Source organism: Oryzias latipes, chromosome 17, assembly GCF_053564925.1.
Source record: "Oryzias latipes strain Hd-rR chromosome 17, Olatipes_Hd-rR_3.1".
Lineage (NCBI taxonomy): Eukaryota > Metazoa > Chordata > Actinopteri > Beloniformes > Adrianichthyidae > Oryzias > Oryzias latipes.
The window spans coordinates 22,417,258-22,433,286 of record NC_136253.1 but is presented as its reverse complement, the minus strand read 5'-3'; the positions used below and the strand labels follow the sequence as shown (position 1 = coordinate 22,433,286).

Genomic DNA, 16,029 nt, shown 5'->3' with positions numbered 1-16,029 from the left:
ATACAACATTTCAAAGCTGGTATTTTATTCCATGCCTTCACTTTTTTTCTGTTGCGAGGGCGACGTTGCAAATATGTACTGAAAGATTGCATCTCTCTGCAGCTTAGCAACAGGACTCGGTTACACAAACATAAACTCTGAATAATAAATCATGGTAAGGTTAAGATATGGAGATGCAGACTTTCTCATTTGTGTCAGTTTGTTTGAATTGGCTGCAGAAGTAGTAAATATTGGAGAAGCAGTGTAACTGGGACACACTAATGCACACACTGCATGGGATTTTAGGTACAGACAGATCAAAGACTTACTGTGTGACAATGACCTGAATATGATTTACTAGATGGATTGCACGACACAGTCACCACTCTGGATCTGTGTGAATAAATCACAGTCCACTGCAATTGGGGCAAAGCTCTTTGAGGTCATTATCAACAGGCCTTATGCAGGAACAAAGTCATTAAAGTTGGATTTTTTACTAAAATAACAAATTGGTCAAAAATATCAGCTTTAACATCTGTGAGCTTAGAGAATGACAAACCTTTTGAGGAGAGGGAGGTCTTTGAGAGGTTTAGGAGCCGTAGGCCTTTGTTGAGGCGGCAAACCTGTTGAATCAAGTTGGAGACACCTGTAGATGACAGGGAAAAAAAAGGGGTTTGATCATAAAAATGGAAAAGAACATTCATGTTATTGAAAAGTTGACAAGAAAAAAACAATTCTATTGATAAAAAACAGAAGCTGAACAAACAGCATATGTCAAAGTTCACAGGGCCTATTACAAGTTTGATTTTATGTGGAATTCTCAAAACAAAAATGAGCCAAAATCAATGCTTGTTTAAAGGGAAAACTTAAGTTTATTTTAATTTATTTTTCTTTATGAAAAGGAAGGATTAACGTCATTTACAAATAAATAAAATGTGTTTACTGGAAGGCATGCTTCTTTAAACAATAATCAGCACAATAGTGTTTTTTGTTTCGTTTTCAATAATATGTGTGAATTTGTTCATACATTTGTCTGATTTGGATTGTTTTATCGCCAATTTACTTTTAGGTCAACTGGTAGTTTTACTGAATGTATTGGTTAATATATATGTTATGTTATGTAAATATGTAATTTTATTTTGATCTTTCATCTACCTAGGGACTGCAGATGAAAAATAGCCCTTTGGCTAAGTCTGGCATATTGACAGAAATGTTTATTAATATGTGCTGTCGCTGTATCGAATAAAAAAACATATATATCTCATGTCTGAGCAGGCTAGAGCTAGAATATTAAATACAGGGGGCGGGGTGGGCAGCAGAAGACTTTAGAAGGGTGGCAAAACACCAAACTGGAACTCTTTTGGAAATTCAAAGGATCAAAAATATATATTTCTCAGGTTTAGTACTGCTGATGTTTTCTATTGTATTTAAAAATGATGCTTTTGTTGTTTTTTGCAATGCTTAAAGAAGCTTGTAATAATTCTTTTTTAATATTTCTCAATAATAATACTCATTTTGACCCAAAAATCATTGGGGCAAGTGTGGGGCAAAGCTTTTTGCTGGGGGTCAGCTAACACCCAGTAGCCCCGCCCACATGTCTGAGTATTCTAAAGCCGTTGTGATGATCGGTCAAAAAACAAGTAATGAGAACAGGATTACTCAGGTTCAGGTAGGTAACTATGGAAACAAGCAGAAATTTCCAGTTCAGACAAACTTAATAGTTAACGTTTTTGCTTTTCTAGACAAAGAGAGAATATAACTTTATTTTTTTTACCTTTTAATTAGTTAAACATTAAAAAAAAAAAAAACAATAAAGGATATATTTTTTATTTTTTCCTTTTTCTTTTATGAAAAGAAAATAATAAATTCATACAGTCGTCACAGCAAAACACCAAAAAGATGAGCGTGTCATGCAAAGTTAAAATTCTTCCAAATGTTGACATAACTTTTTTTTTTATTGTCAAAACTCTACAGGATGCAGATGAGCATCCTCTTATTTTAATTTTTAATCAAAGCTTTCCTTATCCTTAACATTTTTCCAAGGGTGGATACTTGAAAGTATGGAAAAAAAGATTGAATACTAATAAATGTTTATATGCTATCATCTATACACGTGTACTTTACAGAAAAAAAGAACTTTCACTTTAAAGTTGAAAATCTGAATTCATTTTTGAGTCAAAGGCAATGCCTTTAATTCTGCTAACTGAGAACACAATGATTTCATTGAGGCAAGTCGTTGCGACATGTGGCAGAAACACTGACACAAATGAGTTCATGGGTGATGGTGGCGTGCCTGCAAAGCCTGACCCCGGCATGCGCACATGCAACACAGGCCGCTGCAGTTTCTTCGCCATTTTCACGCATGTGTGTTAATTAATCAGACCGACTTAGGAGTAATAATCTTCTTTTTTTTATAGACTTTTCATATACACAGAAGCTCAACAGTTTTAACTTTTTCTATAAAAGAATATAGTATTTCCCTTAAAAACAATTACCACAAAACTATTTAAAAAAAAATAAATGTGCTGCAAGGACAAGGTTTCTCTCCAAATTCTTTGAACACAAAGGAAAGTTGTGTTAAAGCCCCGAGTGGGAAATTAATCATGAGTACCTTGGTTGTCTAATGTGTTGTAAGCCAAGTTAAGAGAGTGAATCACAGAGGCTGGGTTCTCTGACAACGCCGACGCCATCTTCTGTGGAAAGTCCCTGCAGACAAAGTTGAAAAGAAAAACGTCTGTGCTCACTTGGAAAAACAGAGGAGTTTACATAACAACAGGAATGAATTTTAGAATGTTTTGCTACTAAAAAGTATGAATAATGAATGAAACATGATCCGAAACTGACAAAATGCATAAAACTAAAGTAAATTGTTGCAGATTTTTTACAATTCTCTATGTTACACTAATTTAACTGCTACAACCAGATAGTTTGCTTGGAGGTGCGACTTATACTCCAGAGTCAGAAAAATGTGGTATGTAGGTTGTGTGAAAGTGGTGTCTACTAATGGCTTTTTTTTAGCTATTGAGAATGTTTCCTGCTAGATCAGGTAAAGCTGCTGAATTTCTGTCCATTTCAGTCAAACTCTGAACTCCGTTTCTTGCATCTAAGTGTTTTCGCTCTCAAAACCGCTGTGTGAGAAAGACTTGGTGGACAAACATTTTGAGATCCAGAAGCAAACAGTGAGGGATAGATGGTGAAGGGATAGATGGTAAAGTTGGAACAGCAAAGCCGGAAAAGAAAAACGCCGGCTGAACTCAAAATCCCGATATTTCTGCCTTTTGTGTGCTTTTCGTCTCTACTTCTGAGAAGATCATTTATTTAGGGCTACCATGAAAGAACAGTTTTGTTTATAGCTTTTTCAACAGTATATAAGGCACAACGTCAAAAAATGGTTTGTTTTTGAAGTTTTGTCAGATATAAGGTGCTTTAAGTGAGACAAAAGAGCCAGAAATAAGTCCATCAGTCAGCCCTTCTTAGTTTTGTTCAATTATCTAGTGGTGCATCGATGCTAACTAGATTGGGGAATATAAAGCACAATGCATGACGTTTGAACAGATTTTGCCAAAACAATAAATTCAAATGCTTTTCTTTAACCCTTGTGCCATCTTGTGGAGTCAAAATGACCCCATCCTTACATTGATGTGTTCTCCCTACCATGACAAAGGTGGTTAAAGGTGAAGAGGATTTCATGTAATCCATGGACACCAGGGAAGATCACAAATCATTGAAGAAAAAAGGTTTAGCGCACTGTCTAGTGGGTCCAGATGACCCAACTCCTAATGTTAAAGTGCCTAGGGTAGCACAAGGGTTAAATAAACCATCAACGTTTTCATCATCAGAACCAAGTGGATTCATAGAAGTCGATTTGAGAGAAATTTCATGTGAAGGTGCGAATTTGCTGAAGTCACGTCCGTCACCGTGGAGGAACGTTGTGAACTTTGCACGTTCAATGGCTGCACATTTCGTAATAGAATGGGTCATGTTTGCCATCTAAAAGAAAATAAAATAGTAGTGAGCGTGTTGTCCAAATTGCTTTTAGAATTCAAGGTGCTTGGTAGTCCCGCACTATAGTTCTTTAATAGTTAAGGAGTATGCATGGAATTTAGACATAGCCTAGAATTTGTTTGTAACATGCTACACGTTACTGTATTCTCAATATTTGCAACTCCCAACCTTGTTTGCAACAAATAACAAAACAGACCAATACCGCTGAAAACCTTTTTTACAATGACTACGCTAGCGCCCAACTTGTTAGAAACACTTAAGAAAAACACAGTCCAACATCGCGACACGTTAGCTGTGATAGAAGTGATATAGCCACTTAGCGTATTAAAAATACCTGTAACTCTCAACTTTGTTTGCAACAAATAAAAAAAATAATAAAAAACAGACCAATACTGAAGAAAAGTTTTTTTTTTTTTACAACAACTACGCTAACTCCCAACCTTGTTAGTAACACAAAAAAAAGAACACAGTCCAAGACCACTGCATGTTAGCCATGTTAAGTGTTAGCCACTTAGCGTCTTCAATATCTGTATCTCTCAACCTTGTTTCCAACAAGTAAAAAAAAAAAAAAAAAAACAGATTAAGAACACTGAAAAACACAATACAGTGACTATGCTAACTCTCAACCTTCTTAGTATCACACAAAAAAGAACACAGTCCAACACAGTTACAAGTTAGGCTTGTTAGCATATTTTCAACTTGGTTTGCAATTAACCCCCCCCCCCCCGGACATTATTTCCATAGGGCCATGTATATCTCAAAACCGCTTTGACATTAGTAAACACAACCATAATAATTTCAAACTTAATTTCAAGTTTGCCATATAGTGTGGAAGTGCGGTGTAAAAAAATAAATAAGCTTCATATTAAACAGCTTTTTAGAACTTCTACCCGGTACGGCTTTCTATAGAATTTTCAGAGTTTTTATTATCTCCTATGGATGAAAATCCAACTAGAGAAAATCTTTGGCTCCTCTTTGACAAAAACAGCCTTAAAAGTTTTATTTTATGCCTCTTTTCTGATGCTGGCTAGAATAGTGTAATGGTATTCCCTGCAGAAGCAAGTTCAAGCTCAAGAAAAAGCTCAAGTTTGACGTAAAAAAACAGATTTTTTTATTTAAAAAGAGCAATGTAAAATTCCGCTTTTGTCTGTGTTCTGACATTTTTTTTTAGGAAGGTTGGCAAGAAAGACTACCTCCTAAACCCATTCGCCTTTTGTGTTACATTTGATTTTTCTCTTAAATTATTTAGGTTAATAATTTATTTAAACTTTTATTTTTAAAGTGCAACTTTTGCAGCTTCATTTTTCACTGTGGTTCTCTCATGTAACAAACTGATTTTTAATGTTCATCCGCTCCTCTGTTGGTCGATGCTGCTTATGCATTACATTTACGGAGCCTTCATAAAACTGTATCCTCTAATGGAAGTAATTCACTACCTGGACAACCCCTCCATTACAGCATGCATCAGTGAATGATCTTGCCCTGAAGCTCCTCTCAATTAATACCATCGAAAGAAAAGCTCTAGTAAATGATTCCATCTATGCAGGGCAAAGCCGTGTGAGGTGAAGCCTCATTGTTTTAGTGGATAAACACCAGGCTGTAGCCTTAGGCAGCTGTGGAGGAGCTGGTATTGATGTATTTGGAGGATGAAATGTAGAGGTTAAGAGAGGTAAAGGTTTGAGAAAAAGGAGAAGAGACAGGATTGGAAAGGTCAAGACAGGAAAGGGCAGGAGGAAAGTGGGAAGATGAGGTGAAGGAAGAGTGAAGGAGATGAGATGAGATGAGGAGGAAAAGGAAAGTAAAGATTTGAAAGAAGCCACAAAGTAGCACAGATTTAGTAATATGGGAGAAAATGAATCAAGAAATGTGGGATAAAATGTATTTTATATTGGTGATCCCTTTAAGGTCCGTACACACCAGGACGAATATTCGCCAGGCGTTATTCGCCAGCGTTTTTCGCCACGTTTTTTGTGTTCACACCCAGGCGATTTTCGCTGACGATGAGCCGAGCAAACATGAAATTTCATTCCCTGACATTAGATGGCGCTTAATGTAAAACAGAAATACTCCTGTACACAAGGTGGCGCTGCGCAACTTAACGCTTTTTAAAGTCGCTTTTCACTCAGAAGAAGAGAGCAAGTATTTACGCGCTTGTCAGAATCATACAAAGAAAACATGAATATTTCGGGGATATTTTAGAATGTCCGTCATTATTTCTTCGCGGCTGTGTAGATGCAACTCGGCGTCTATCTTCTTCGCTGGTATGTGTGCTCAGCAAGGCAGTTTTGGGTTTGAGCGCCCCCAAGTTGTGTTTTACTGTAACTTCAGAGGCTCCAGACACGTGTGCAAAAAGCGCCGTTGTCATTGGTCGAATAGATTTCGACGCGACGTGTCAAAAAAAAAAAACGAACCCGAGGCGGGTTTTTTTTTTACGCTTTGACGCGTGGCGTTTTTTCGCGTCGGTGTACACACTCTCATTGGTGCCCTTTGTTTAGTCATGAGGCGTTAAACGTCGGCGAAAGTCGCGCGCGAAATTCGTCCCGGTGTGTACGGGCCTTTACCCTTGCGGTTCAAGCAGGAAGTACGCAGTGGCTCCAAGAAGCCAAAACCCCATTGACTTCTATTGAGGAATAACAGCTGATAGTCAATCATAATCATTCTTGCTCTGCTACATTTTTTAACATGTTCTTGCTAATCTGGTATTTTTTCTGTAATGAAAGTTATTCAACTTTTAGAAACTGGCCGATCAGAAGCTTCACTATAAGCATGTGTACAAATGTTTGTAACGTCTGATTAATTGGTTCTCCCCCAAAACTGCTTTCAGTGGTAGGTGCGTGGACTTTCAACAAGCTCCCTCCTGATTGGTGAGAGAGGTTTCCATAAAAAAAAATGTAGATGACTGCGACTTACTGATGACGTCATGCTCCAATATATCGCAAAAGAAGGTGAGTGAATTGACTGGACGTAAGTCATGTTCTATGGATGTCATCACACCAACTCTGTCCAGTTCTCAATTACAGTCATTGAATTTAGAGTTTGCAGTGTATTTTTTTTAAGAAAGTACAATGCACAAAAGAACTTTGATCACATGAAACATGAAAAGATCTATTGTGCCAGGTTATAGCAAATTTTGATCATTTCGGCCTATAGTCCCTATGAAAGTAAAGGCCAAGCCACTAATGATATTATGCACATTTTCTACGTATGATATTTTGGTCTTTTGTGATTCATGTGTGACATTCATAAGTGTTTCTTGTGTTCCTCATGTGCGTAGATGTCCGTTGAGGGTTTTGGCGTGAATTTGGTTTTTGAGCTGCTCGAAATGTTTGATCAGTTGAAAATTATGCAGTTTATGTGTATTTGATATAGTTTGTACAACATTTTTAGGTAAATCGTTGGCAATTGTGCGTACTTTTTGTGAGATGCAGACACTAATTTGTGGCTTTCCATGACTATTCCACCTACGTCCAATGGACATTCACGCATGTACCAGCGATGTATAACTTTTATATTGCGTATACAGCACATATTAGATTAGATTTGTTTATTAATCCCACGAATGGGAAATTTCCTTGTCACAGTAGCATGGAGTTTGGCACAAATATGTACAGACAGTAATGACAAGTTAGACAGACACACATTTGAAAGAATATATACAAAAGTAAGAGTGTTCTGATAAATAAACAGGGAAAGAGATGTGCAGGTATATAGAGGTCATCTGTATATACAGTTTTGTACAGTGAATAAAAAACAAAAACTGTCACTTTCCATAATTGATGCACAAATCACTAATGAATTGCATATAAACAGCGCAAAATTCATGTATGGTTCATGCACAATTCTTGTATTGTGTGGCTTTTACATTGATTTACATGTTCTGTAGCATTTACATGTTCTGTTACATTTTCATGTTACATGGTTTATTCATACTTCTCCCATTTTTTTAACGCGGTTCGTTCGTGATACAACTGTAAACATTTCACGAAAAGACCACAACTTTTCACACTGTTTCCATGTATACTCGCATATGATCAATTTTCATCTGTGCAATATCTGCAAAATTTGCGTAGTGTGACTGTGACACGGCCTTCAAAACAGAAAAGTAAGAACAAGTAATGCTAAAACATATACTTACGATTTGAGCCCTGCATTCTCCAGTGTGAGCTCCTCCAAACTGTTGGACTTGCTAATAGTGTGCAGAACCTGTTCCACCACCTCTGAGCCCTGACCAAAGACAACAACCAAAACAGAGAAAATAAACCATTGGGACGGACTACTTTTACTTTTTAAAAGACTTCAGTTTGAACCATTAAACTTCAAATGAGGAAAAGAAACAGATTTTTTATAGTCACTTAATTATTATGTCAGTGGGAGAAAAGAAAATTCCACAGGAGATGTGTTTGTTTGTTTTGCCAACCTAACCCTTGTGCTATCTTGTGTGGTCCAGATGACCCCACCCTTACATTGACGTGTTATCCCTACCACGACAAAGGTGGAGAGGATTTCATGTAATCCATAGACACCAGGGAAGAAGAGTCATTGAATCATTGAAGAAAAAAGGTTCAGCCCACTATTTTGTGCGGTCCAGTTGGGAGTTGGGTCATCTGGACCCAACAAGATAGCACAAGGGCTAAACTTGGGCTAAACTTGAGTAGGAAATGTATCATGCTGCAGAAATGGATTAGACTTAAACATGGTGTTGAAGTAACACCTATGTGAAATACAGAAGTAAAAAAATAAAGCTGACTGCTATCAAAGGAAGCGACCTCTTTGAAAAATTACAAACAGGAGCTGGATGGTGCGAGTTGGGGTTGTAAACGACCTTGGGTTAAATACATGCAAATAATTTCCAGCCTTGGTTCCATGTGATCTCAGAGCAGCATTTGACATAAAAATACACCAACATAGATGGTCTTTATCTGGTTTACTTTTATCTTTTAGGTCTTAAAGTTAAGTCATGGCATCTGGTCTTAAACTCAGTCTATAGCTTCATCAGTCTGACAGATCCACTTGGATAAGTCCAGATCCCATGACTCAACTTAAAGATAACTTCACCTGAATGAATGAGAACCTTCAGTAACATCTTCTAATCAATCAATACTTTGTATATAGAATCGAGTTGCTACTCTATAAGTACTTGACATTTAGCCCCGTTTCCACTGAGCTGTGCGGTCCGGTCCAGTCCAGTTTAGAATGGTCCAGCCAATTTAGGTGAGCTTTTCCACTCAAAGTTGGATCCCCATGACGCATGCGGGGTGAAGCTGACAACAACAATGGGGGTCATCCAGCAACGCATGTTTTACTGTGTAGCTTTTAATACTTTGCATACACAAAGTATTTCATGTTGTTTGGGACAAGATTGAGGGCAGTCGGGCTGCACGATATAAGGAAAACTTGCAATATGCAATATTAGTGATCAATATTGCGATGACGATATAACTTGCGATATATGAACAAATAGCAAAACAACCAAAAACATCATTTCCATTTCACTGCAACAGTTTAAGAGTTACACTCCAAATAACCCTCATCTACATAGGAGGCAAACATCTAACATAAAAGGCCTAACGTAAAGGCGTCCATTTGATTGGTCAAATGCATAAACTTAATTTTTTGATTCATAAGCTGCCATAAGATTGTTTTAGGACATTTAAGTAACCATTGATTGCAATTTGTGCTGTTTTTTGCGATATGCATATTGCACAGATTGAAATCGCGATAACGATAAATTAGCAATTTATTGTGCAGGCCTAGAGGGCAGCAAAGTGGAATACAGCCGCTTTCTTGTTGCCTTCTTTTGTCGTAAAGACCTTCAGCCAATCAACATGTTTCAACAATTGCTCCGTCCTAAACTGTCCGTTCCATTTTTTTAAGGATCTACAACCAACTGGTGCCCAAAAATGGTATGGTTCAGTCTGTCTTAATGAGTCAATTTTATAATAGAAATGTTCAAATTACTGGACCCTACTATACCGCTCAGAGGAAATGAGGCTATGGTGTACCACCAGGGTATGTTTTAGGACTCACTTTTTTTTCACCTGCTGTGAAGGTTTGGCTAGTTCCAGTAGGACATAGGACATTGGCTAAAGGACCAAACAACTCTCAACTCTGCTGAATCTCCCCCAGTGACATAGAGCACATTCAGATTAGGAATCTGTTTGATCAGGCATTAATACTAATAAATGGCATTGCTTTTTTTGGCTTGATGCTTTACAGACTCAACCATTTTTCTGGAAAACGGACAATAGAGCTTGTTTGGAAGTGGTAATGAGCAAACGTAAAATACATGGTGCTTACATCACTTCATCTGTTCACTTGATTTCTGTATTTTGTTTACTTGAGTTGTTAATTTGAATCATGCCACGGACCAGCACCAGCTTTAGAAAAGACAATTTCTGGTCCACGTCAAGCAGTCCTATGGTGAACACATCACCTTTGAAATTGTGGAGGCCCTTGTTTGCTATACAGCAGCCCCCTGTAAATTGCGGCAGTTTTGTTATAACAATAACCCACTATGGTCAAAACCCAGTAAGTAGTAATCTTTATTTTTATTAACTATAAAGAAGTTTCAACCCTTTGACACTGGAGATATTGCAGACAACATAAAAATACCATGCGCATTCTGACCATGCGTAACTCCTCGACGGTTGGAGTGATCAACTTGAAGTAAGTGACTCTGATGCGGAGAAAGGCACAAAACAGCTTTTCACCACGTAACATTCACTTGAATTACATGAATTGCGTAAATGGTTGAAGAGTCGAAAGAATGTATAAGCTCCGGGGTCAAAGGGTTAAGGCTGTAAAAACTCCTCACTACACACTTTTCTTACACAGAAATGAACATTTTCACATTTTTCTCTTTTGTTTAAACTTCCAAAATTCAAAAGTTTATAAAAAATAAGTCCAGTATTACAGAATGAAACCAAAGATCTGTTATATTGTAGATTCATGCAATTTGGGGATTCTGAATTCAATCTCTACTGTATGCAAGACACAGCATGGAGAAGATTGATTAAAGGCGCTCTGCAGCCGATCAGATTGCGGAAAACAATGCTTTGCACAAAAAAAAAAAAAAAGCCGAGGCCACGAAGGGTGAACCATGTTATAATAAGGGACCACTGTATTTAAGACACAAAAGTAAGATAAATGGACAATTTTGCAGGTCAACAAGGACTGGGCTCTGTGAATTGGTTTTTGATGCATAAAACAGTTTACGATAAAAACCTGAAAAAACAGACCTGCACAGATTGAAATATAATATCTTACCAAGCGCATGTCTTTGCAGTACAGCTTGGTGAACCATGTGTTGTAGGCGATGGCCGCCACGATCACTGCCAGGTCCCTGAAAGACAAGAAACCCACACATGTATCAGACCACAAAATTGGATGTTCAAATTACCCAGCTCTTCCTGGCGACGAGTGTCGTCAGGGACAAATTCTCATTATCCTGAGCCAAACTTTTCCTTCACCCTCATTGGTAGAAAGCAGTTCATCATTGTGGCAGAGAGAGCACCACAAGCAGAGCTGCTTTCCGGAAGATGACTGATAGTGCAGCCTTTCCGTGGAGGAGCACAGAAGGAGAAAAAGACAGAGAACGAAGGGAGGGAAAAAGAAACAGATGTAGCGATCGATGGTTGGGTCAGTGGATTATTCAATAAAGCCGCACTCTGATTCCAGCTCCAGACCTCAAACAGCGCTATATCCATTGCTGTGGACAGATGCAGTCCACAGATTTGTGTTTGGATGGGACAAACAGGAGGGGGGAGACTTCCAGAATCCTCAAAGGTCCAACAAAAGCCTTACTAAGGCTACTTGTGCAATATATCATCTGGCAAATGAGCAGCATCACAAAGTGGAAAGGCAGGGAAACGGAGAAAAGATAAAAAACAGAGGTACACAATGGAAGTAAGAGAAAATCCGGTCCAGGAGGAACTGGACACAAATTAAGGTAAAGGAGTAAATGCTTGTAATCCATAATTAATAATTAATACCAACATTTGGGTCAATCCAGTGACCCACACTGTCAAGCTACGCACACATTTGACGCACGTCAAGGAATGCACTAAAGGTCTTGAACGCACGTTTAGCCCATGGTGTTCACATGCTAACACATGTTACTAACACATGTACGCCACATACAGCTGGAAGAGGCTTGGTGCAAAGTGTCACAGCTCTAATCTGATATGTTAAATACTTGGAGTCATAATGCCGGTGTAGGTACCATAACCATTTGGCCTGCGATAACCGTTCGGGGTTCTTTCGACTGAGGATAACGTCACACTACGGTAACCCCACTTGGACAAACTACGTAGTTTCGAGATCTGCTCGGGCTCCACATATTTTCATTTCACGTTTCCTTTTGTAACCTAAAGTTCTGTTGTGTCTGACATTATTCTTTGTAATGTTTATAGAGAGATTTTGCCACAACCCACTTTGTAAAAAGATCTGTGGCTGTTAAAATGAAGCTGCTGCTCCACACAAGAGAACCGTGTCTCTGTTCAGAGCAGCTGGAGGAGAGCAGGTGAGGTGCTTTGTTATAGTGTGCAGTCCGGAGAAGGGTTCTGACTGCAGTCCGTTCGGATGTTAAGGAAATGCAAACAGCTCGTAAAGCTCTAGATTTTCCCAGAAAAGGGCAGAAAGATGCCTTGAAAGGCTCCAGAATTTACCTGCAAGTTGTGTAACCTAGGGATGTCAAAAGCTTTTGGTTAACTTTTATTTTTTAGCTTAACAATAACAAAGATTATAAGCATTACACTAATATTAAAGATTAAATTTAGCCTATTTACTAAATGTAATAGTCGGTGCTTGTGACTAACATAATCACACAGACAGATGGCTTAATGGCATTTCCCAGATATATTCCACTGAAAGTACGATCCAATAAACATCAAGTATTCAGCAGAAACGACATCAACATTGAAATTTCTCTCAAGTAACTGGCCGTTTTTTGTTTTAATTTAACCCTTTTTTCAACTACCGTAACTTTTCAACCGTTCACACAATTGACGTAAATTAGCTGGTACTGTCATGGAGAAAAGTGGCTTTGCGTCGCTAGGCAATACTTCACGTTAATGAGTTGCTTATCGGCGCAAAGCCAATATGAAAAGCCGCTTTTCTGCAGGTCAGAGTCGGCTGATTCACAGTTATCGTGTAAAACAGAAAAAGAGTTACGCTACGTTCACAGCGCCCTTGAAAACGCACGTTCAAGCGACTACTTTCTATGAAAAGTCAATGTAAACATGTGTTTCGATCTTCCGTGTTCAAAACTCTCTATTATACTTATAGCTACAAAAGTTTCTACAACCAGATTTGGGATCTACGTACAAAACACGCTAAGAACACGTATCGAAAGTTAACCAGGTCCAACTTTGATCAATCAGAGGACCAACCAATCAGGGCTGGAATTTGGTAGTGACGTTTGCATATCGTCCCTTTTCATTCCCCGTAGTGCCAATCACTTGAAAACTGTCAATGGAGGAGAAATGAATACTTGCGGTTTGTGCCCGGCCGGAATTCTATGACCCGCTATGCGTTTGTTATTTAGGTGTCGCCGGTGACATCTCCTGTTTTAAAGGTTTGAACATTTGACCAAATTTGGGTGAAGTAATCAACTGGTTATGAGTTATTTCTTTTACTGACAATTTTTGAGCCAATTGTGGTTCAGAACTAATATTATTCACATTTCTTTTTTAAAACAAAGAGGAAACCCTTTTGACTTTAAATTTACAATTTGTTTTTACTTTTTTCACCTCAAACCATTTGTAGTTGTCTTCGATTTGAAGCAATCTTTGAGCTTTACTTGGCTACCCTTCAACAAGGTCATGTTTGATGAATTTCTGCTCAGTTCCTAAAGTACTGCTTAAAAGAAGAAGCTTCATATTTTACTACAGAAAGGATCACTTTACGTTCATCTTTTCAACTTCTCCAAGCTCCACTGACACCGGTTTTTTATCCTTTCAGAAGGAAGGTTCAGTGTGACGAAGCTTTCATCATGCTGAGATTTGCATCTTACTTCAAATTTAACAACATCTGGACTATATTTAATTAGAAGATCAGAGTGAATGTGAGCTGCCCACTTCAGCCCCAAATTCTAAATCAATAATCATTAATAGTAACTTCATTTTTCTCCGTCCTGGGGTGGGTTTTTTTTAGAGGAAAGCTCCCATGGGTCGTTGGAATCAAAGACTCGCTGGGAGCTTGAAAATATTCATGGCCAAGAGCCAAGATTTTATAATCATCAGAAAATGAAATTTTAAGTGAACGCAGTGCACAAGTCATACTTTCAGTGGAACATCTCTGGTAAATGGCAGCTATCCGTCCGTCTGTGTGACTACGTTTGTCTCAACCACCGACTGTCTATGTACTGAGTGACCCCTCCCCCTGCGTGTTTCAAATAGGACGTACCCGCTGAGTCCAAGAAGCCAAAATCCCATCGACTTCTCTTCTATTGCAAAATAAACAGCTAATTCTCTGTCATTCTCTTAGTGAGAATCACCATTTTTCCTCTGATACCCGTTTTTAATCCTCTTTTTTTTCATGACATATATTCTTTATGGCAAGTCATTCAAGTTTTAAACTGGCCAATCAGGGGCCTCAAAAGTATGTGGCCTCAAATGTTCGAAACATTTGATTGACAGGTTCTCCCGAGCCTGCTTTCAGTGGTCGGGGTGTGACTGCCGGTCCAATCACAATTTTTGGCTCCAACTTGTCAGTTTCCGTATCGTAAAAAAAATGGTAACTGAATCGACTCGATTTAGTTGAGGCCTGAAGTAAAGCACATGCTGTAGGTGACAGTCAGTCACTCGGGCCAGTTCTCTCAAGCTGCTTTCAAACAGAAAGCAGCGTCAGAGGCCTCTAGTTTCAATGTTAAGTCAATGTCCAGACCCAATCTGGTGGTGCGGCGCAATTTGACGGGTGTAATGTCACGTCCTGAGCTCAAAAAAATGGGAACGTTGGTGAGGTTGCTGTGACACGTCAGCCAATCAGGGAGTCAGCTTTGCGCACACGATGTGTTCACTGACTCCATCAGTGGGTGGAGTACAAATCCAACACAGAAGATTGCTCCATTCATTTTCTCAATCTGCTATAACCCTTTCAGGAGCCAGACCCTTGTTGATCTCTAAGCATCATCCATTCTTCAATGCGTTGTAAATGAGACACGGCTCCATGTAGCAATCAGGCTAAGAAAATGTGATGTCGCTCCTCCGACACGCGTTTGGGGAATCGAGCAGCAAATTTGCAGCGTGTTGAAAGAGAGCAAGCCAAAGTAAATTTGACACGCGGCATCGTTTACACCGAACGCAGCTTTATACAGTCAATGGTCACATTAAAAACAATACATACATTTAGCGAACAGACAACAGTTTGACCGATCTAAAACAGACTCGGGGTCTTCTCTGGTGACCAAAAAAGATGGAGGTGTTGCATTTTGTCAAGTGTTGCCTCAGTCACTACATCATGAAAAAGTATTAAATGCTAGAGTTGAAAAGCAGTTGACATCCTTTTGCGTGTCTGCATGCATGCAGAGGATTTAGAGTCATTAAAAGAAGGGCCAAAACAGGATTTGAGGATTTTAACCAGTTTCCAAAACTGATCTAAAAACGCTTTTTTCTCCCCCTTTTGTGAAGCCTGCAGCCGCCAGACAGAGCTCACGGTCTGAAAATAACCCGTGAGAAAAAAAATGAACGAGAGAATTTACCAAGTCGATAACAAGAGGAGATGGGGCTGCAAAGAGAGGTGCCTAGTTTCAGTCAGGAGAAATGAGACGAGGCAGCGTTCGGACGGACAGCAGTCAGCAGAAAGGACGTCGCCCCGTCACTCATGGTAACAGTAGACGAGTTTAATTTGTGGAGATGGCGGGAACCAAAACGCAGGCGGACAAAAATAGGGGGAAAAGCGCATAATGCACCGCAAATAGCCTCTGGTAACCAATGATAGACAGACCCATCCGTTTCCCATCTTAGGACCGTCTAGCTTTTCTCTTTGCCATTTATTTTTTGTCATATTTTCCAAAGGGAGAAGCGGAGCCGGCCATTGGATTGTGGG

At 38.9% G+C, this 16,029-nt stretch overlaps 1 protein-coding gene across 2 annotated transcripts in view; it reads right to left on the bottom strand.

Moving 5' to 3' along the window:
* The window catches only part of carmil3 (capping protein regulator and myosin 1 linker 3), a 126,168-nt gene that overhangs the window by 61,785 nt on the left and 48,354 nt on the right, over nt 1–16,029 (bottom strand). For both annotated transcript variants that reach the window (XM_023965176.2, XM_078935509.1), the window contains exons 9-12: nt 11,251–11,326; nt 8,120–8,208; nt 2,591–2,685; nt 539–625 (exon numbers count right to left, since the gene is read on the bottom strand). In XM_023965176.2, the coding sequence (XP_023820944.1) occupies nt 539–625; nt 2,591–2,685; nt 8,120–8,208; nt 11,251–11,326 (347 nt within the window). The remainder of the gene's footprint in view (nt 1–538; nt 626–2,590; nt 2,686–8,119; nt 8,209–11,250; nt 11,327–16,029) is intronic.